This window comes from Sphaeramia orbicularis, chromosome 12 (genome assembly GCF_902148855.1).
Source record: "Sphaeramia orbicularis chromosome 12, fSphaOr1.1, whole genome shotgun sequence".
Taxonomy (NCBI): domain Eukaryota; kingdom Metazoa; phylum Chordata; class Actinopteri; order Kurtiformes; family Apogonidae; genus Sphaeramia; species Sphaeramia orbicularis.
Genome location: NC_043968.1, coordinates 10,021,842 through 10,045,310, shown reverse-complemented (window position 1 = coordinate 10,045,310; position 23,469 = coordinate 10,021,842). Strand labels below are relative to the sequence as shown.

At 35.6% G+C, this 23,469-nt stretch overlaps 1 protein-coding gene across 1 annotated transcript in view; it reads left to right on the top strand.

Annotated features, from left to right (window-relative positions):
• Positions 1–23,469, top strand: part of kcnt1a (potassium sodium-activated channel subfamily T member 1a) — an 81,340-nt gene that overhangs the window by 9,377 nt on the left and 48,494 nt on the right. The window contains exons 3-10 of the mRNA XM_030150921.1: positions 11,261–11,340; positions 11,459–11,594; positions 12,498–12,545; positions 14,788–14,836; positions 16,522–16,581; positions 16,886–16,960; positions 19,574–19,657; positions 21,276–21,370. Coding sequence (XP_030006781.1) covers positions 11,261–11,340; positions 11,459–11,594; positions 12,498–12,545; positions 14,788–14,836; positions 16,522–16,581; positions 16,886–16,960; positions 19,574–19,657; positions 21,276–21,370 — 627 coding nt within the window. The remainder of the gene's footprint in view (positions 1–11,260; positions 11,341–11,458; positions 11,595–12,497; positions 12,546–14,787; positions 14,837–16,521; positions 16,582–16,885; positions 16,961–19,573; positions 19,658–21,275; positions 21,371–23,469) is intronic.

Below are 23,469 nucleotides of genomic sequence, written 5' to 3'. Positions count from 1 at the left end.
TCAATGTCACATTTAAAAAGACTATCTATGAACTGTTACTGAGAAATTACTCTTTATTTGTAATTTTCCCATATCACTAGATAGATAGATAGATAGATAGATAGATAGATAGATAGATAGATAGATAGATAGATAGATAGATAGATAGATAGATAGATAGATAGATAGATAGATAGATAGATAGATAGATAGATAGATAGATAGATAGATATTTTATTGATCCTTTGCAGGAAATTATTTGTAAAAGTAAAACACACTGACCCATCCCTACAGACAACCAACATTAGAGACACAAGGTAAGACGTGATGAAAAAGAATAAAAGAATGGACCACCACAAGTTGTAAATTACACTGTGTTAGTATTAAATACATTCAATAAAGCATTGTGAGTATAAATCAGCATTTTGGGTGATGCATACAATGGTAAAGAGTCGTCCGTGTGTTACTATGGCAACCTGACCACGTGTTACCACATTCTCATGTCAATAAAACAGAGACTTTTCAACATTTTCTCCAAAATTTATTTTCAGAATAGTTGAACATAATAAACGTTTTTGTTAGTTAGTTAGTTTAGTTTTATTTTGAGCACATAGAATGATCAGGTAACACGGAACCATACAACATGGTTAAACAGTTTTTTGGCACTCAAAAAGGAGTGGGAATAAGTATAACTTATAGACTCCTGCCCCTTTTTTACAAATTAATAATTAAATTCATTTTGCTTCCTTTGCTTTGTTAACACACTCTTTTTAAAATATATTTTACAATAACACAAAGCATCCATACAAACCATTCACATACACTTCTTTAGTCACCTCACACACAATCAGATTTGCAAAATCAACCTTTTTTAATAGAAACTATAATATTTATATGCACTTTAAATATTTACTACAAATACAATCATCAATAAATGTGATAATATCTCCTAATCATGATAGTCTGTATTAATTAATTACAATAATATCTTATTTTATACGTTCTTCTATATTATAAGGAGGAGGGGCCAAGGGGTGAATTGGGATTGGGCCTAAATGCCACTAAATATCATACACCAAACCATGGGTGGTTTTAGCCTGTTTTGGGGGGTGTTGAAGCACCCCTAAATTGATTCCCAGCACCCCTAAAATATTTTAAGGTGGCTGAAATTTTTCTTTTTTCTTGTTTAGTTTATGTCCATTCTTAACATGCTAGAAAAATGTCAAAACCATATACAGTACATGGTTGAAACGTAATATTTTAACAACAAAAATACAGCACCCCCTCACCCATCTAGTCTTGAAAATGGTTTGATCTACTCCATCCCTCCCCCCTTTCCCTGACTCGGACTCTGGGCTCCATCTGTATAGAGCAGTGCGCAGGCGCTGCCTTCTGGAGTTGGGATACAGTAGTGGTGTAAGTATGTGGTGTAAACCAGGACATTTGTTTACTTTTACCACTAAATACCAACACATTATTATCATCACTAGTCCCTATTTTTGCTGCATTGAAACGTAGATCCCTGTTTATGCTGTTAGGTGGGAGTTAGGTGTTCATATTAAAGACAAGGTGCTGCTGTCTTTATCTGACTGGCTAACTGACTGGATACCCATTAACTCCTAGTGTGTGTGTGTGTGTGTGTGTGTGTGTGTGTGTGCGTGTGTGTGCGCGTGTGCGTGTGTGTGTGTGTGTGTGTGCGCGTGTGTGCGTGCAGACAGCCAGCCTCATCATGAGCATATGATTGTTTTTTTTTTCTGGCTCAGAGATTAAATGTGCTAAATGTTACATATTTTAATCAGATTAATTGGAAAACTAAAGACAAAAGTGCCGGTTTGCTGATGTTTTGATGGTATATGATAAAGTGTTCTTCCACACACATATATATATATATATATATATATATATATATATATACATATACATATATATTGGTTTATGTACATTTATCCAACAGATTTATAAATGTCTCACTGATAGAACCTGTAAAGTGAATGTATTGTCATGTGCAGACAGTGTTTTGAAGTAGATCTGGTACATCTGACACTCATATTCATCTGGACTTAAGACCATTCTCTCATAGATGTATATGTTGAGGAGCTGCTGTATCAAAATGGAAGATTGTCTTCCACCAGAAATTAGGGTTAGGGTATAGTTCTTTTGTGATTCCTATCCATTCCTCTTTTACTGTGGCTCAGCATTTAAATAACTTTGATCAGATTTGATGGTTTAGTCACAGAGTTTCTCATACCCAAAAAATGTAAGCTTTTCTTTCACAAATGTGGGAACGATGGTCCGTAATTGCATTAAAGTGTTGAAAACAGTGAAATTTCTCTTGCCTGGCCAGCCTGCACTCTGGGTGCTCAGCGCCCCTAAACCTCTGATCCTAGAATCCCCCCTGCACCAAACCTTTTAACACCTGCTCCTTGACATTCTCATGCTACTGTGTTATTTCATTGCGTCACATGTCATCTTTACTCATCCTGATTAATCTTATTTATGAACTAAACTTGGCAAAACATAAATGCCAGCGAGTGGTTATGTCGTAACAGGCAGTAGATGAAGCTGAGTGGTGCCACCAGTGTGGGCGAGGGCTTCAGGTGGAGTAGCCTCTTGGGATATTTTCACAACCACTGACTCATAAATTACTTCTTCAGACTATTCAAAGAGACAGTAGATTAAAGGTGAGAGAGATGTGGGGAAACACAGAAGAGATTTCACTTTTTCTCCTCAAATAATAAAAAAAGAGCTTTTCTCTCATCTGTTTTTTTGTCATCTGTCACATAAGACATAAGGTTCCATCCATCAACAGAACAGAGAGAATAGAACCCCCACCCCAATTCCCTGCTGAGAAAATGAGAAAAACTGCACAAGCCTTTGAGTGTTGCAGTGTATAAGTCATGAGGGCTTCAGATGGCAGCTGGAGACAGTCTTGGAGCCAGCGGTGCAGTGAAGAAGCCTCAGGTCACAGATGTCAAACATGCAGCCCGCTAAAGGGTTCAATCTGGCCCCTGGGATGAATTTGTGAAAAGCAAAAATTACACTGAAGAAATTACTAATCAAGGATGTTAAAATCATTTTAGGTCAATTCCATCTACAAATGATCAGACCAGTAAAATACTATCATAATAACCTGTAAATTATGAAAACTGCAATTTTTTGTCTTTGTTTCAATGTAAAAAAAAACCAACAAAAAAAAGGTACGTAACACCAGAACATTTACAGACTAGCCTTTTATTTGAAAAAAAAATGTGAATAACCTGTAACCTCTTAAGAGAAGTAAGTATGTACAATTTTAATGATATTCTGCCTGTTATTTAATGTTTTGTGTGTGCGTAGATCCACTGTGACCTCTAAGTTATGATTCACATGTATAAATGATAAACTAAGGCGTAATATTGTTAACATTGCACTTATTTTACTTAAGAATTTTCAGGTTGTTCATATTTGTTCATGTTATGTTCGAGTACAATTCGTAGATGTAAACATTTTCATTAGGGATTTTTTTTTAAATTATTATTATTGATTTATTTCGAATATGGAAATGATACAAGTTTCCTGATTGCTACTTATTGACTTCTTTGCACAACATAATATAGAAACGAAAATTCAAGGAAGCGTAAAATAATGATACACACAAAAAGAAAAAAAAAGCCATATTCGAAAAGGAGTGAGAAGATGCATAGCTTATTAGCTCTCAGCCCTGGGTCTAAACCAACAATATGGACATATATACATACATACACACATATACATACATACATATATATACACCCATATACGTACACATCCAAACACACACACACACACACACACACACACACATATACATATAGAGGGAATGCACATACGTCACTTCCCCCCTGGGCCACGCCCCTCTAAGTCAGACTGAGTGGCAAAAACAAACCGGCTCAACATGGCGGAGCATAGCAGTAACTACAGCGAGACCAGGAAAAATGTGGAATATAACATGAAATTAAAGACAATTGGACTGGACAATGGATCCATACAAGCTACAAACAACAAGTGGTCTATGAACATTGATATGTGGCCGGAAATCACGTATCCTGACATTTATACAGGGTGGGGAAGCAAAATTTACAATGAACATTTAGTTGTTTTTTCTCAGCAGGCACTACGTCAATTGTTTTAAAACCAAACATATATTGATGTCATAATCATACCTAACACTATTATCCATACCTTTTCAGAAACTTTTGCCCATATGAGTAATCAGGAAAGCAAACGTCAAAGAGTGTGTGATTTGCTGAATGCACTCGTCACACCAAAGGAGATTTCAAAAATAGTTGGAGTGTCCATAAAGACTGTTTAGAATGGAAAGAAGAGAATGACTATGAGCAAAACTATTACCAGAAAGTCTGGAAGATACTATTAAAGAAGAATGGGAGAAGTTGTCACCCCAATATTGGAGGAACATTTGCACAAGTTTCAGGAAGCGTGTGAAGGCAGTTATTGAGAAAGAAGGAGGACACATAGAAGAAAAACATTTTCTATTATGTACATTTTCTTGTGGCAAATAAATTCTCATGACTTTCAATAAACTAACTGGTCATACACTGTCTTTCAATCCCTGCCTCAAAATATTGTAAATTTTGCTTCCCCACCCTGTACACTCACATATACATGTACAAATTCATACATACATATACATGCACATAGGCTTCTCTGCCTCTAATCCCTGTGCCATATGGATTTTACATTTTTTGACTCAAAAATTCTTATCCTATTATTTATATTATTTTACTGGTCCGGCCCACTTTCTATCATATTAGGCTGTATGTGGGCCCTGAACTCAAATGAGTGTGTCACCCCTGCCTCAGGTGATGATGGCCAGGGCGGTGCACCTGATGCCAGCAGTCAGCCTGTGTGTGCAGATGATCCATCAGATCATTCCTTCACACTGTCACCCTGAGTGTGTTCTGCTTTTTTCGTGGAGCTGCAGTCAGTCAGTCAGTCAGTGTGCTGCTGGAGAGGAGCGTGCAACAGCATCAGTTAGGGTTATTCCTGTCGTAGCATCGTTGCTGTGGCAACAGGCCCGCGCACGAGAGATGGAGAGAGAGAGAGAGAGAGAGAGAGAGAGAGCAAGAAAGCGGGAGAGGGACAGAGAAATTGTATAGATTTATATAAAAACATGTTTACATAAGCACCCGTTCCTTAAAATAAATAATTAATTAATGCATAAAAACCTGCCTCTTGTTTCATATGTGCATCTCTTCCTTTTCTGTGCAGTCTGCTCAGGTTTTTTTGTTTTGTTTTGTTTGTTTGTTTTTCTTCTCAAAGCTAAAACACAATTAATCAGTTAGTGCAGTTTTATTCTAGAGCTGCAGGGAGGCGCAACATAGAGAAGGATTAAAAACCTGACAACACGACGCAGCTACAGGTGCGCAATGGATCCGAACATCCTCATCCAGACCTGGGTCAGTCCGTCCGTGGGCGCGTGGAGGTCGGAGCTGTTTGGTAGCGACAGCGGGCAGAGGTAGGACCACCTGGGACACACCGAGGCCGGATCACATGTCCGTGCACCCGGGTCTCACACACTGGAGGAGAGCGCATGATAGGCTGAAGCTCCGGCTGCAAACTTTTATCCTTCTGTTTTGGTTTTCCAGCTGATACTGTTTACATTTCATTGCATTTGCAGAATGAAGCAATAAGTGCGCGTTCCTCATTTGATAAGCGCGCTCAAAATGAAGGTCCATGGAAATGTGTGAAATAGTACTGAAACTTAGAACAAGTCAGATTTTATATTTAGACTCTTATACTATATACAGCCAGTCATCAAGCATGTCTTTGTCTTGTTGCTACAAATGGCCACGATGATTTTATTTTTCTGATTATGAAAGAGTCCTGCAGCTGAAACAGCATGACCATAACACATGGTCACAGGATGATGCATCTTATTAACTGTTTGACTGCCAATCCAAATGCTTTAGCACTAGATTGCACTTGATTTTTTTTGTGGAAAACTGTTTTAAGTGACAAGATGATGCCTTAAGGATAAATGGAAAAGAAAATGATGCTTAAGTGGAACCTTTTTTCTGGGCTGGAACAGGCATTTTTCCAGCTACCAAACCAAAATACCTAATAACTTTATTACCTACCATGCTGTCATATCACAGAGATTTTTCTTGTATTTTTGTCTCTTTAAAAATGTGGTATTTAGTTGATGCAATGAGTGCATGTAAGCAGCAACAGCCTAATCTGAGTCAGTGCAGAGACAGGATTAAAAACTATAAAACAGGGCTGTCAAACTCATTTTAGTTCAAGGGCCACATTCAGCTAAATTTGATCTGAAATGGCCAAACCAGTAAAATAATAACATAATTATTTATAAATAATGTCAACTCCAAAATTTTCTCTATGTTTTACAGTGAAAAACATAAAATTAAACAAAAAAAAGGTTTACTTCTACCAACTATCCTTTCAAACAATGTGAATAACATGAACAAACTGAAAAAATAAATGTAATTTTAGCAATATGCTGCCTCACTATATCATTTCCACATGTTTATTATAACTTACAGATCACATGGATCTACAACTACACAAAACATTTAATATCAGGCAGAATATTGTTAAAATTTTACTTACTTCTCTTAAAATATTTCAGATTGTTCATATTTGTTCAGGTTATTCACATTTTTTGTGAAATTATACTTTATTTTAGTCTAAATACATGGAAATATTTACATTTACTAAGACAGAAATTTTAAGTTGTGAGTATTTATAGGTTCTTATGGTAGTATTTTACTGGTCTGACCCACTTTTTGATCATATTGGTCTAAATGTGGAACCTGAGCTAAAATGATTGTTAATATCTTCAGTGTAATTTTGCATTTCACAACTTCATCCCAAGGGCCAGACTGGACCCTTTGGCGGGCCGGATTTGGCCCCCGGGCCACCTGTTTGACACCTGTGGTTTAAGGTATACACTGAATACATGTTAGGATGAAAATGTCATGTTTGACACCTGTGCTGTAAGAAATCATATACGAGGGGTCTCAAACTAATTTTCTTTTGGGGGCCACATTCAGCCCAATTTGTTCTCAAGTGGGCCGGACCAGTAAAATAATAGCATAATAACCTATAAATAATGACAACTCCAAATTTTTGTCTTTGTTTTAGTGCAAAACCCCCCATTAAATTATAAAAATACATACTTTTCTAAACTATCCAAACAAAAAAAAAAGTGAATAACCTGAGAAAAAAAAAACAAATTTCTTTGGAAAAATAAGTGCAATTTGAACAATATTATGTCTCAACTTATCATTTCTACATGTGCATTATGGATCAGATCTACAAAGACACTAAACACTAAGTAACAGGCAAAAATGTGTTAAAATTGTGCTTAATTTTCTTTAGACATTTCAGGTTGTTCATATTTGTTCAGGTTATTCACATTTTATTGTTACAGGATAGTTTGTAAATGTAAATATTTTCATAATTCAATGTTATTTTTTGCACTAAAACAAAGACAAATTTGATGTTGTCATTATTTATTGGCATAATGTAATGTTATTTTTTTCACATCAAACCAAGAAGTCATTTTTGTAGGTTATTATGTTATTATTTTACCATAGATCATATTGGTCTGTATGTGGAACCTGAACTAAAATGAGTTCCACAGCCTTGACTGTGGAATTTTTGCACTTTGCAAATTCATCCCACGGGCCGGATGTTTGAGACCTCTGCCATATATGAAAAAATTTTCTCCTATTTCTGCTCATATCCTTCATATTCTCTTATTTTGTTAGTACCCATAGATTTGTGGGATTCACCAATGTTTTCTTATTTCTGCTCTTACTCGAGGTAAAAGAAAAGTTGACAAGTAGTTGAGGGCAGTCTACCAAGATAAGAGAAAAACATCAATGTTCGATCATTATTTGATGCATGGAAACACACGTTTTAAATTTTGCTACCACAGAAACACAAACTACAATCTAATTCAGATTATTTTTAGAGGAATTTTTATGATTGAGAAATTTGTGGTTAAAAAATATCCTATCAAGTTGAGCGTCTGACTGGACACCTTAGTATCAGAAATAATAAAAACAAAAGTAATAATTGACCAGTGGTTGTCTTTTTGTCATCTTGTGAAATAAGATATGTGGGGAATTGATTTACGCGGCCTGTTTTGGATTTGTACTTGCAGAAGTTGCTGTGCCACAATTTTCTTTGCGTTTTGCCTGAAACTCTAAAGTGACACCAGTATGACTAATATCAGACCACTTCAGATGGTAATTTTGTGCTCAACAGGAACTGATTGAGGGTCATTACTTGCAGTATTATGTAGGCCACGATATGTGTGTGTGTGTATGTGTGTTTGTGTGTGCGTGTGTGTGTGGGCGAAGAGGTGACACACAGACAGACACAGCGCAGCTCTGTGATGCACTGAGGTCATCTGTAGCCACATGTAACAGATTTTTTTTTCAGATCTCATCCACAGACTTTTTCAATCCCATTTTCATCTTCGCTCTTTGGTTCAGTTTTGCCAGTGTTGACCTGAAACAGTCATCGCAGTCAGTGCACACCGCAGTACTCATGAGCATCAAACCCACACACTGCCTTGTCCCACTCTGAACCCTGAAGCCACAAGTCAAAACTTTTACATGACTGCATCTACCTGCTTGGATGGATTGAATTCTTCTTCTCTGTTTGATCCTTGCACTCCATCTTTCATTTGTCCCCCGTCTGAACTCCCTTACGGCAGTACTTTGAACATTACGCATGAAAAGGGTAACGACTTTCCCTACAGAGCAGTGTTGCCAAGTTGTACCTGCTATAGGCAGATTTCATGCTGTTTTGCTTTGCCTCACAAATTTGCACTCGGCACATGCTATTCATTCACTCATTCATTGTCAGTTCATTGCAGACAAAGAACTATTCACACTCATGTTCACACCTGGGGCACTTGTAGTGACAGACTAATCCAGAGGGAACATGCAAACTCCTGTTAGGCCTACAGTACAGGGTGGGGAAGCAAAATTTACAATATTTTGAGGCAGGGATTGAAAGACAGTGTATGACCAATTAGTTTATTGAAAGTCACGAGAATTTATTTGCCACAAGAAAATTGACATAATAGAAAATGTTTTTATTCTATGTGTCCTCCTTCTTTCTCAATAACTGCCTTCACACACCTCCTGAAACTTGCACAAGTGTTCCTCCAATATTCGGGTGACAACTTCTCCCATTCTTCTTTAATAGTATCTTCCAGACTTTCTGGTAATAGTTTTGCTCATAGTCATTCTCTTCTTTCCATTATAAACAGTCTTTATGGACACTCCAACTATTTTTGAAATCTCCTTTGGTGTGACGAGTGCATTCAGCAAATCACACACTCTTTGACGTTTGCTTTCCTGATTACTCATATGGGCACAAGTTTCTGAAAAGGTATGGATAATAGTGTTAGGTATGATTATGACATCAGTATATGTTTGATTTCAAAACAATTGACGTAGTGTCTGCTGAGAAAAAACAACTAAATGTTCATTGTAAATTTTGCTTCCCCACCCTGTATGTTTAGAATAGTACCTAAATGCTGTGAGGTGACAGTGATAACCACTGTAGTACCCCACAACTGAATTAATGGAGTGATATTTAGCTTTTTTAAATGGAATTACTCATCTTAAAACATTTCCCTGTGGTCTACATAAGCTGTAAATGCTATGCTTTGGTCTGAATTCTTCATTAATTCAAATCCACAGGTCCATCTTCAACCCTACTTCTGAGTAATGACTAGGGGTGTTAGAAAATATCGGTTTTGCAATATATATATATATTACAATATTTCATTTCACAATACTGTATCGATATTAAAAAGTACTGTATCAACATTTTTAGGTATTTATTCAAATGCAGAAATGGTGGAGGCTCATTATTTGGTTTTCTTTATTGTTTATATCTTATTTAACATACAACAACTTATTTAAATTTATTATTTAACATTGTTTCATTAAATAATGGTTATTTGAAGCATCCTAAAAGCACTTTTTACTGTCTGAGAGGCAGATGTTAGTTACTTTGGAAACTAGGAGAATTCAAAAAATTTTGTGATACAGTATTAGATCCTGTTCTGATCAAATAAAAATGTGTTTAGTATTTGTACATATTTCTGGTGTACTTCAAGTCTTCGAGGAAATAATAAAACATTTTTTAAAAAAGACACAAAAAATTGCCTTTGAACAGTATCATGATATATTATGATATATCGTATCATGCGCCTAGTATTGTGATTTGTATCGTATCACCAGATTCTTGCCAATACACACCCCTAGTAATGACACCAGAAAGGTCGTTTTGAGCACTGGCCCTTTAAATGCAAATGAGCCACTTCACACCCCACCCCCTTCAAGTTGTTGACTGTGCTTTCTGTCCTGTTCAGCCACTTGTGTTTGTTAAAACAACCAACAACTGAACATTTTAGGTAATCAGCTCAAAGTTTGGACATATTTTCAGTATGGACTACAACCGCTGCTGCTGATAAACAATTATGTCGTACTCGGAGAAATGTTCATCGGAAGTCTTGACCTTATATGTGCAAATGTTGTGACGTAAGTGGTTATAAAACGTAACAAATTAAGCAGGAATTGAAACAGGTTGTAGAAATCCACTGGATTTTTGCAGGAATGAAAATAAAGATAGCTTTGCAGCACCTGGAGGGTTCAAATTCAACCTTTTTGAACTATAAGGGTCCCCAAATATACAAATAAAGGTACCAAAGACTAATAAAAGTGGGTTTAGCAAAATATGACCCCTTTAATCTAAATGAAGAACTTTCACATTGCTAGCAAATAAGTCACTCACTACTATTTACATTCTGCTCTTGCTCAAAGCCCTATTTGTGTGTTTGTGTGTTGCTGTTTTCATAGCCATAATACAGTATTCACATTATTAAGAAAACCTGGACTGAGCGTTATTTTGAACTTCATTTTTTATACCACTTGAAGGTCACATTAACACTAAAAGTCAGACTATGAATATATGTTTTTGGCTTTTTGGTTTGTTTGTTTTTTTTGCATGAAAGCAGTAATGCATTAGTTGCTTCTGTAACTCCTACATCTGTGGTTTATGCTACATGGCCTGTCTTAACTCTGTCTCATGATTGGGAACAAAATCAGTGCTGGATAATTACCGAACCTACTCCAGGCAAATGATTAGGAAAAACATCATGCATATTCATGTTCGGTGAAATTTGTCCTTTAAAAAACAGCTGCATGGTTCTTTCTGTAAGTGTTGTTGATTTTCTTCCTCTCTTCCCTGTTAGGGTGCAGGTAGAGTTTTATGTGAATGAAAACACCTTCAAAGAGCGTTTGAAGCTTTTCTTCATCAAAAACCAAAGATCAAGTGAGTGCATGCCATCATCTCAATTCAAGAACAATACAACGAAATCTAAACACTTACGCCTCATTAGATTCAGATGTGTATATACGTACACATGCAGTCTCATTTATCTCTCCTTCAGGCCTGAGGATCCGTGTGTTCAACTTCTCGCTGAAGCTGCTCACCTGTCTCCTGTACATTATCAGAGTGATGACGGACAACCCTGTGCAGGGCACCAACAGCAGCCACAGTGCAGGACAGCAGAGCAGCGGCAAATGGTGCTTTCACTGTTTAGAAATTCTGAAACTGTGTCTGAACAAGCTAGAAGAAACTTTGCTTGAAGTGCAACTAGGGATGTAATATGAAAATTTCATATCACGGTTATTGTGACCAAAATTATCACGGTTATCATTATTATCGCGGTATTATTGAAATTGTGCTCAAAATGTTCAAAAAGTACTTATGCACACACTGAAATAATTTAACCAAGTTCTATTTAATAAAATAAAATAAAATCATTGGTACAATGTACTTTCTCTTGGCAGAAACATTCAAATTTTAACCCTTAGGGATCTGAGCCTATTTTGTCAGTTTTTCAGTCCTTTTGATTTTACCTTTATATACTATATAAACAAATGTTTACTATACCCATGTTTGTTTGTTTTTTTTTTTTCAGCACAACTTCATTTATATCATCTGCCTATTATTTTTTCACTTTAACCTACCATGTCAACATAAAAGGCCAGAAAACACACAAAAAAATAAATATATACTAAAAGATAAAATCTAATTTGAAAAATTTCTATACTTTATCACATAAATAACACAAAGATGCTTAACAAACCTTGTCAAAGACTTTAAAAGTGAATATTGGTTCCAAATATTTGGTATATAAAATTAAAATTGTAATAAATTAAAACTACACTCAAACATTTGACATAAAAGCATATCTTTACATAGGCGTTTTTTCCCCTAAAAGTGCGGTAATCAAACACAGTTATCATGATAATAAGAATTTAAACGGTAATACTAGCTGTCTGCAATTTTACCATGGTTTATCACTATTCTGGTAATCGTTACATCCCTAAGTGCAACAGTAGTGATACCACTACAAAAGGTATTCATTTTCATTTGATTCTCCGTTCTCTTTTCTTTTCTCTGCCATCATCTCGACTCTGCAGCGTTAACTGCCAGTGGAACGGATCAGTGCAGGACAGAGAGATTAACTGGTGAGTAACTAAAGGTGTCATTTCTCCTGATAAGGGCAGATTACTAGCAAATAATAACATTGCTTCCAGTCAGAATAACACTCTAATGGAGCATCTTTCACTTATATCATTATTCAACCTTGCATTAAATCACCTATTTTAATAGTAAGATGAGTGCAGATGTCGTTAATAGGACCGAACCATTACCTCTGAAGGCAGGGTTTTTCTCCTTGTATGTCTGTGCCATTTTGAACACCACTTTATTCTAATTAATGTCAACTCAGTGCAGAGAGCACCAACATTAACACTGTTAGGTTCACACTGCCAGTCTTAATGTTCAATTCAGATATACTCCAATATATATAAAAGTTATGCACACCTACGTTTGCAACCCAAAAAAGAAAAAGTTGGCACATAGAGAAGATGCAAATTAAAAATTAAATGCACCAATGTTGTTACAACTGATTTGTAATTGACTGAAGTCTTTCTTCATTCCACACATTCAGGCTGCAAGAAGAAGTTACCAACATAACACATTCACCAATTTGTAATGTCAGTTATTTTCACAACACTTAAAGGAGGATCAGGGACAGAAAACACTAAGAGGACATGTAATTTTGTCCTCCGTCTGTTAATAAATCTTTAGATGAGCAACAGTATAAGGTCACCATTGCCGCATTTTGTGTTTCAAAATGGGCCACATATTCTCTGTTGGGAACAAGTGTAGACTGCATTAGGCCAGTCCAGCACCTGCCGCCTCGTCTTCCTCTGCCAGACCTTTGAAATATCTGCAGAGTGTGGTTTTGTTTTGTTTGGATGAAATATAGAGTCAAGGTCAAACGTTTTCGCTGTGACACAAACTGACTCTGTGCATTAATGCAATTTGTCAATAAAAGCTTTGGAAACTCAGAAAATGCTGGTATTTCTTCTTCACTGTACCCCACAAACATGTGGAGAAAAAAAAAACTGAAGCAACAAACCTTGCAAAAAAAAATAAAGTTTGTGTCACTACCAAACACAAACATCCCTGCAATGATTATCTTGAAGCCAACATTTGTTGCTTCAAAATGTATTAATGTAATATCCAGCATTTATGATGCATCAAACAAGTGACTCCAGACCAGGACAAACCTCAGCACCTGTTACTGGTAGTATTAGTACTGTAGTATTAGTAGTATTAGCACTGTAGTATGAGTACTGTGGTATTAGTAGTATTAGAACTATAGTATTAGTACTGTAGTATGAGCACTGTAGTATTAATACAGTGGTATTAGTAGTATTAGAAATGTAGTATTAGTACTGTAGTATAGTAGTGTAGTAGGAGTACTGCAGTATTAGCACTGTAGAATTAACAGTAGAGTATTAGTACTGTAGTATTAGTAGTGTAGTATGAGTACTGTAGTGTAGTATGAGTACTGTAGTATTAGTAGTGCAGTATAAGTAGTGTAGTACTAGTACTATAGTATTAATACTGATTGTTTTCGTAGCACACATCAGTCATTTGTCCAAACCCAAGTCCTGGATGCTGATTGGTCTGAGTAGAGTCCTCGTTCCCACTGATGGTCCGTCCCAGATACCTCTGAGTCCACAGGAGTCCACCATGCCTCTGGACACAGTTAACTCCAGGCTTCCTTTGGGCTCATCTGTGGATCTTGTCTGTATTGCAGAGCTTAGCGAAGGTTCGTCACAGTAATCCTGACCCATGTGGTTCTATCAGCTGTAGATGAACGTGTTGTCAGAGCGATCAGAGACCACGGCGTTCACCTTAGACCTGAGCCCTTATCTCACTGAAACATGGAACTGCACCCTGATTCCTTGGATCTTTTCATTTGTTTTATACTGTTGATGCTGAAATATCTAAATCCCTTCCTATCAAACGAAGTCGATCAGACAAAACATGAACCATGTTGTGTTCTAATGTCAGATAAGTTTCATACTAGTGCTTTCTTGATTTGCATTTTTGATACCGTCACAACTGTTTCTTATTTGGGCTTGTATTATCCACTGTAGCTTTTCCAAACTTTTAAAGACACATATGTTTTATATTTTTTATTCTGAGCCCTCAAACATTTTCTGGGGGGGAGGACCTCCAAATCAACATGTGTGCACTTATGTTTCTCATAAATTTAAGGATAACTCTGAAATATATTAATACCTAAAGATAATTCATCTGACAGCGTGGGTGATTATAATCGTATTTATAATTGCTGGCATATAAACAAATAAAGTTGATTAAGTGTTGTTTGTTCTTTCTGTCTGTCAGGGAACTGATCTTCTGGGTGGACAGGAAAGTTCCGGTCTGGGCCATTCAAGTGAGTCATTAAAGAATAAAGATAAATTAATTACTATGGTAAATAAGTTGTCAAAATGTCCCTGAACAGAAGGGCGAAGTCAAGGGAAGGTTAACATCTGGTCAAAAAAATAAAACTACAATAACTTACACCAAACTTATATTTTTGGGCAGGTAATTACTTATATTTTCAGAAAAATTTATTTTAAAATGAGAAAAAAAAAATTAGGAGTTTTATGAGGGTGAATGTTTGGAAAGTGACAAAGTTTTCTTCTGTCATTCTGAGTTCATTTTATAAACTCTCATAAATAAACTAAATTTATTCCAAATACATTGATATTTGACCATTACATTATTTATGTCATATTCTAAACATACAGCGTTTAAAATTAATAAATCCATATATCGATGCAAAATACATTTGAATGTAATGTTGATATTATTTGTATGCTGTAAATATTGTAAAAAAAAAAAAAAAAAAAAAGTATATGATATCGATAATTGAAATAAAAATGTTTAATTTGTTATTTACTTTTTTTGTCCATCCATGATACTGCCATTTGTCAAAACTCCTGCTATTTAGGTATGGTCAAATGTTTATTTATTTATTTTTTACCTGTAACCACTTATTAAGTTGTAAAATAGAGGGTTTAAGGCAGGGGTGTCAAACTCATTATAGTTCAGGGGCCACATTTAGCTAAATTTGATTTGAAGTGGGTCAGAGCAGTGAAATAATAACATAATAATATATAAATAATATCAACTCCAAACTTTCCTTTATGTTTTAGTGTGAAAAAAGTAAAATAACATTATGAAATTTTTTATATCTACAAACTATACTTTAAAACAATGTGAATAACATGAACAAACTGAAAAAATAAGTGCAATTTTAACAATATTATGCTTCAGTTTATCATTTACAGACATAATATTGTTAAAATTGCACTTACTTCTCTTAAGATATTTCAGGTTGTTCATATTTGTTCAGGTTATTCACAGTTTTTACAAATTATTCTTTGTTTTAGTGTAAATACATAAAAATGTTTACATTTACAAAGAGAAAAATTTGGAGTTATGAGTATTTATGGGTTATTACAATAGAATTTTACTGATCCGACCCACTTTAGATCATACTGGTCTGAATGTGGACTCTGAACTAAAATGATTGTTAGTATCTTAGTGTAATTTTTACATTTCACACATTCATCCAAAGGACCGGACTGGACCTTTTGGTGGGCCAGATTTGGTCCCCGGGCCACCTGTTTGACACCTGTGGTTTAAGGTATACACTGAATACATGTTAGGAGGAAAATGTCACAGGAACTTCACTTTTGAGAACTTCATAATTCTTGCAAAAAATAGATGTTAATTTTTTGTCCATCTGTGACGCAGTAGTTTTTGATATTTTTAATTTAAAAATATTTGAAACTAAATTTTGCCCTTTGAGTACATTTAAGATGGCATTTAGACCTTTACAATTATAATATTTGTCTTCAACTTTTCTGGTTCAAAAGTTCTGAATCAAAAAGTAGTGGGCTGTCCCTAGACCTCGCTCAGAAATGAGTGTGTTTTCAATCAGCAGATCATATTTGGCCACTTAATATGAACCCCAGATGTTTTTAAGTGACTGTTGAAGTATGCATACATTATTTTAGAGAACATTATTACGTCGTAACACTGTTATGAGATTGTGTTTGATTTATTCAGGTGATTGTGGCCATCATCAGTTTCCTGGAGACTATGTTATTGATGTATCTGAGCTACAAGGTGAGACACACAAACATGAGCACACAAAGCCTTGAAGCACGTCAGCATGATTAATGCATTTTGAACAATTAGTCACTTACAGTCTGAGAGTGGCAGTCCATAAGTGGAGTAATTAGCCCCAGTCGTTTGTCACTGCTACATCAAGGCTAGCAGGTAATTACAGGATCTGAGGGAGGTGAAGGATTAAGTGCTGCCGGAAAGTGACAGATGACAAAAAAGAAGTGCATCTCTCTGGTGACTCACTGCCTATTGTTTGCACAGGTAAAAGTGTTTTTAAAAAAAGACTGTTTGCCTCTTATAACAGGGGAACATCTGGGAGCAGATATTCCAAGTGTCATTTCTTCTGGAGATGATCAACACAGTTCCGTTCATCATCACGGTAAAAAGTCCCAACTTCCTGAATGTGTTATTACTAGTCATTAAAGAGTTTTTTTTTTTTTTTTTACCAAAACCAAAATTCAAAACTTCTATACACACACAGCCTGGCTAAAAAACACAACTTACCCAGTTGTCGACCCTTTGTCCAACGACCGAAGGGTTGGCGGTTTGAATCTTGGCTCCGACTGTCCACATGTCAAAGTGTCCTTGGGCAAGACACTGAACCCTAAATGGACTTTATGCACAGCTCCACCACTTCCTGAACTTCAGGTGGCTCCTGTATTTCCTGTCTTTCATCATTGGACACACTGATTAATCCAGGTGTGTCTGACCACAGTTGTCACAACAAGAAGTAGCAGACACACCTGGATTAATCAGTGTGTCCAATAATGAAAGACTTGTGCTGCATTCCAGAGTACTTAGTTAATGATTAGTTAATGATATATGTTGTTGAAAAAGTCACTGTTTCTGATATAATAAACCTCAACTTCAATCTAAGTTTTATGAACATCTACTTGGTCAGTAAATTAAATATAGACCTAGAAAAGCACGTGGAGAGCTCAGACCTCCACCAAGGCAGATCAGCCCCTCCAACCCAAATCACCACCAAAATTTAATCATTTGTTCCTTGTGCCAGTATTAACATTTCCTGAAAATGTCATCTAAATCTGTCCGGAACTTTTTGAGTTATCTTGCTAACAGACGGACAAACAGACAAACCCTGATGAAAACATAACCTCTGCCATCCTTGGCGACGGTAAAAATACCTGATTCTCACTGAAAAAATAGAGGATATATAGGATAATATTATAATAAACAGTGAAGAATCACTTTAAGAAAGGTTGAATAGAGAGAAAATTTGATTAAATTTGGTTTGGGAAATGCCACAATAGCAGTAGCAGATCTTTATGGTTAATGCAACTCTGGACAGAAATAAATATTGTGACATTGCATAACCTTACTGAAATAATTCCATGGTGAATACATGCTGTAATCAAAGCTGTAGGAGTGTGGGACCTTTTTTGGTCAGGCTGTATATTTTATAATATTTGGACTCTGTGGTCTGGGAGTAATGTGTAATGTGAATAGGTCATAGACCACCTTTAGCTTTGTTAGAATGAGCATACATATTTATTAGTAAATATTAATGCAACTTAGGGGGGAAGTAAATGCTATGACATTTATTGTGACGTTACATAAGCATCACATGGCATAAACAATGCCTTAGCAAATGCATCAATGCATCATAATCAAAGCTGAAGGCGTTCCAAAGAAGTACATTCGATGACTTTTTTGGCCATGCATTGTATATTCAAAGGAGTGATATTTTGCTTTTATAAATGGAATTATGCATTTTAAAACATTTCCCTGTGGTTTAAATAAGCTGTAAATGCTATGCTTGGGTCTGAGTTCTTCATTAATTCAACTCCACAGGTCCATCTTCAACCCTATTTATTTTTATTTATTTTATTTATTTATTTATTATTTATTAGGGACAGTGCATATTAATGAACATCTACAACAGTTGCAGCTGTAAATATGCCAGATCGTAGCAGTGTCATTTCTGAGTAATGACACAAGGCAGGTCGTTTTGAGCACTGGCCCTTTAAAGTAAATGAGCCACTTCATGCCCCATCTCCTCCAGGTTGTTGAATGTGCTCCTCTGTCCAGTTCAGCCACTTGTGTTCATTAATACAACCATTAACTGAACATTTTAGGTAATTGGCTCGAAGTTTGGAGATATTTTCAGTATGGACTACAGCTGCTGCTGCTGACAAACAATTATGTCATACTCCAAGAAATGTTCGTCTGAAGTCTTGACCTTATATGTGCAAAAGTCGTGACGTAACTAGTTATAAAATGTAACAAATTAAGCAGGAATTCAAACAGGTTGTAGAAATCCACTCGATTTTTGCCAAAATGAATATAAAGATAGTTTTGCTGCACTTGGAGGGTTCAAATTCAAACTTTCTGAACTATTAGGGTCCAAATACACAAATAAATGAACCACAGGCTAAGAAAAATGGGTTTAGCAAAATATGAGTCCTTTAAAAGAGAACTACTTGCAGATGTGGATCCTGGTCTCATGTTCATGTAGCAGCCCAGTACATCATCAGCTCAGCCTAACTGGGTTGACTTTACCTAGATTTATATATTTATATCAAACTTAGAGAGCCTAACTTTGGCAAATGAATGATTTTAGAATATTTATGCTTTTTCTACTAAATGTTCAATCTTTTCCTCATTAATTTACCACTCAATCGGGAAAAGATTTTTTCCCTCGAAATTTTACCCTCCTCCTCTCCTTCAGTATTTGTTTTGTACCTAAAATGACCTCAGTGCGCAATGTCCCAGTATTCTATGTCTGTGCAGATAACAAAACTGCAGCCTCTGAGCTTAATAACAGCTAAAAAATCAAAACTACATCTCTACTGCATGTGTTTGGGTGACAAATTTTGCATAAGTTATCATTTTTCTCAGCTTTTTTGTGCAATTTAATTTGCATAATACCCTTCACTATGAATTTTTTGATAAGCCATTTGAAGAAAATTTGCCAAAATGATTAAATATCAGCTTCAAATTTGACATTTTACTTTTTCTTTTTTTTTTTCAGATCTTCTGGCCCTCATTAAGAAATATCTTCATCCCTGTGTTTCTCAACTGCTGGTTAGCCAAATGTGCTTTGGAGAACATGATTGTGAGTGAAAACATTCTCTCAATGGTTTTTATTAATGACCTATTGGTAGATCACATTGAAATGAAGTAAGCCAAGGCCGACTGAGTCACACTATGCTGGTTTATGAAGGCTTCATGCACACTCATTCATAGTGTTGCTGCTACTGACAACAGCCTCCTCAACACATCTTTCACCTGTTTTGGTTCTGCTCTGTTTGTGTGCATCCCAGAGGATTCCCATTGGGGGATTATTTGCTGTTTTTGCTGCGTTTTATCATGTTGCTCTGGATTTCATTCTGGTATTGCTGCAACATGAGGTAGCTCTAAAAGTAGAACCATACTGCCATCACTGTGTGCAACAAATCATTTAACAACAGTAGTGGTATATGTTTTATTTATTTATTCACAACAATGACGGTGCAAACAGTTAAGGTCATCAAGCATGTATTTTTAGATTAAAACTACAACCAATTAAAACTAATTGCAATTAAGACTGAAATACAGGACACACAAATGATAGAGATGATACTGTATAGCAGGGGTCTCAAACTCATTTTCTGTCAGGGGCCACATTCAACCCGATTTGATCTCCAGTGGGCTGGACCAGTAAAATAATAATATAATAACCTATAGATAATGACAACTCCAAATTTTTGTCTTTGTTTTAGTGCAAAAAATCCCCATTAAATTATGAAAATACTGACTTTTATAAACTATCCAAACAAAAAAGATGTGAATAACCTGAAAAAAAATGAAATTTCTTAAGAAAAATAAGTGCAATTTCAACAATATCATGCCTCAACTTATCATTTCTACATGGGCATTATGGATCAGATTTACAAAGACACTAAACACTGAGTAACAGGCAGAAAATAGTTAAAATTGTGCTTAATTTTCTTTAGACATTTCAGGTTGTTCATATTTGTTCAGGTTATTCACATTATATTGTTACATTTTATTGTTATAGTTTGTAAATGTAAATATTTTCAAAATTTAATGTTATTTTTGCACTAAAACAAAGACAAAAATTTGAAGTTGTCATTATTTATAGACATAATGTAATATTATTTTTTCATATCAAACCGAGAAGAAAATATAGTTATTTTTGTAGGTTATTCTGCTGTTATTATTTTACTGAAGATCATATTGGTCTGTAGGTGGAACCTGAACTAAAATGAGTTCCACAGCCTTGACTGTGGAATTTTTGTACTTTGCAAATTCACCCCAGGGGCCGAACTGGAACCTTTGGCGGGCCGCGTTTGGCCCCCAGGCCACATGTTTGAGACCCCTGCTGTATAGGATGAAATATGTCACAGAAACTACAACCATCAGTCAGTTACACTATTAATTGATAATGTTTTAAAGCAAAAAAAAGGCACGATGTAAGCCTCGATTGGTGTGCTAACATTCATAACTATTCTATTTTAACGTACCCTATTTCAAACAAGTGAGAGGAAATCAGACAAAAAAGGAAAGTAAATTATGTACAGACAAGTGCAAAGTCAAGTATAGTAAAAAAAAAACATGTGTCCCAAAGGTCAGATGCAATAATGTCTATCAAGTGGCTACTTGACAAGAACATGAGGTACTTGTGGTTGTATAAAACAGCAGTATATGTGTGTGCTGTCTTTGTTGTGTAGAATGATGTCCACAGAGCCATCCAGAGGACCAACTCTGCTATGTTCAACCAGGTCCTCATTCTCATCTGTACTCTGCTCTGCCTCGTGTTCACAGGGTGAGAAAATCCTTTACACATGTTGTTTTTATGTTTTTGTGTGGGGTATCAAACTCGTTTTAGTTCAGGGGCCACATTCAGTCCAATATGATCTGAAATAGTAACATAATTACAGTGAAAAAAGTAAAATTACATTATGAAAAGCTGTTTACATCTATAAAGTTTTCTTAATGTGTGTTACAACTTACAGACCACAGTAGATCTACAAATACACATTACATTTAGTAACAGACAGAATAGTGATACAATTATACTGACATCTCAAAAGACATTTCAGGTTGTTCATATGTGTTCAGGTTTTTCACATTTTCTGTGACAGGATAGTTTGTAAATGCAAAAAATTTTAATGGACTTTTAACTTTTTACCCTAAAACAAAGAAAAAAGTTTGTAGTTGTCATTATTTGTAGGTTATCATGATAGTATTTTACTGCTCTGATCCACTTTAGATCATTTCGGTCTGTATGTGGCAAGGTTATTATCGTTAACGAAAACTAACGAAATGACGAAAACTGAATTGTAAAAACATTTTCGTGAACTGAAATAAATAAAAACTATAATTAAAAGAAAAATGATAACTGAAACTGTATTGTGTGCTTACAAAACTAACTAAAACGTATAAAAATGATGGATAAAATTCCCTTCATTTTTGTTTTTGTCAATGTCAGATCGATATGAAATCTATTTATTGCACCCGAGCATTTTGGCCGGCGCCACCATACGGTACTTCACAGTCTGTCACTTCTCATCACTTGTCATTTCCAGTCGTCTTCTGGTCCCCACTCTACCTGGAAACATGGAGACTAAAGTTGGGAGAAAGCAGCAGAGTCCTGTCTGGGATTTATTTGAATATGTTGGCGAGGAAGATAAAAGATATTAAAAAACTACAACTAAACTAAAACTAAGCATTTAGGAAAAAACAAAAACTTATAAAAACTAGCAAACCTGCTCTAAAAACTAATTAAAACTAACTGAATTCGAGAAAAAAAGTCCAAACTAAATAAAACTAAACTATAATGAAAAATCCAAAACTGTTATAACCTCGGTATGTGGAACCTGAACTAAAAAGATTTTACTACCATTGATTGTTATTATCTTCAGTGTAAATTTTCCAGTTAAGAAATTTATCCCACGGGCCGGACTGGAGCCTTAGGTGGGCCGGTTTTGGCCCACGGGCCGTATGTTTGACACCTGTGTTTTAGTATAATTGACCTGTTCATTTTATTTTACTTAAATTCATGTTCTGAAGTTAGCAAGACTGGAAAGTACACATCGACATGCACATGCACATGCACATGCACATGCACATGCACATGCACAGTCTCACATTTAATTTAAAGTCTAGTGTGTAAGATTTCGCTGCAGAAATTAATGATAGCCATTATTTTGTTTTCATTACTCAATGGTAAACTGAAAATGACTTGTATTGTTGTTACTTTAGTAATTCCACCAACATGAGTCCACCATGTTGCAGCCATGTTTTTACAGTAGCCCAGAATAGACTTCCTTTTTTTTTTTTTTTTTTACATTTTATAGAGGGTGGTATGTATCGTGACGGTGCATTACCTTCTTGTATCATAGTTGACTCTGGGCTTGAGTTAAAATCCCATGATCTTCTTGCATAGCCAGATCCACCTCCACACTTTGTTGGTGTTGTACTAGTACTGAAAATCTGTTATGACACCATCCACTGTCATCATGGAATTGGAAAAACAAAACTCTCCAGACTGTTTGCCTAGTTTTATACTTCTTTAAACAACACTCATCCTAGCCCTGTGATGAACTGGTGACATGACCATGACATGACCCCATCTGCACCCTTCAGTAGCTGGGAGGGGCTCCAGTACCCCTGCCACCCACTCAAGGACTAAGCAGTTCAGAAAATAAATGAATGAACGAATGAACACTCATCCTTGGTGGCACTAAGCTAAAACAGAATAGAATAGAATAGAATAGAATAGAATAGAATAGAATAGAATAGAATAGAATAGAATAAGCTTTATTGTTGTTGCAAATTACCATTGTACAGTGCAACGAAATTTGGTTTTATGTTCTGTAAGGTGCTCAAGTAAAATAAACACATCAATTATAAAACAGTCAA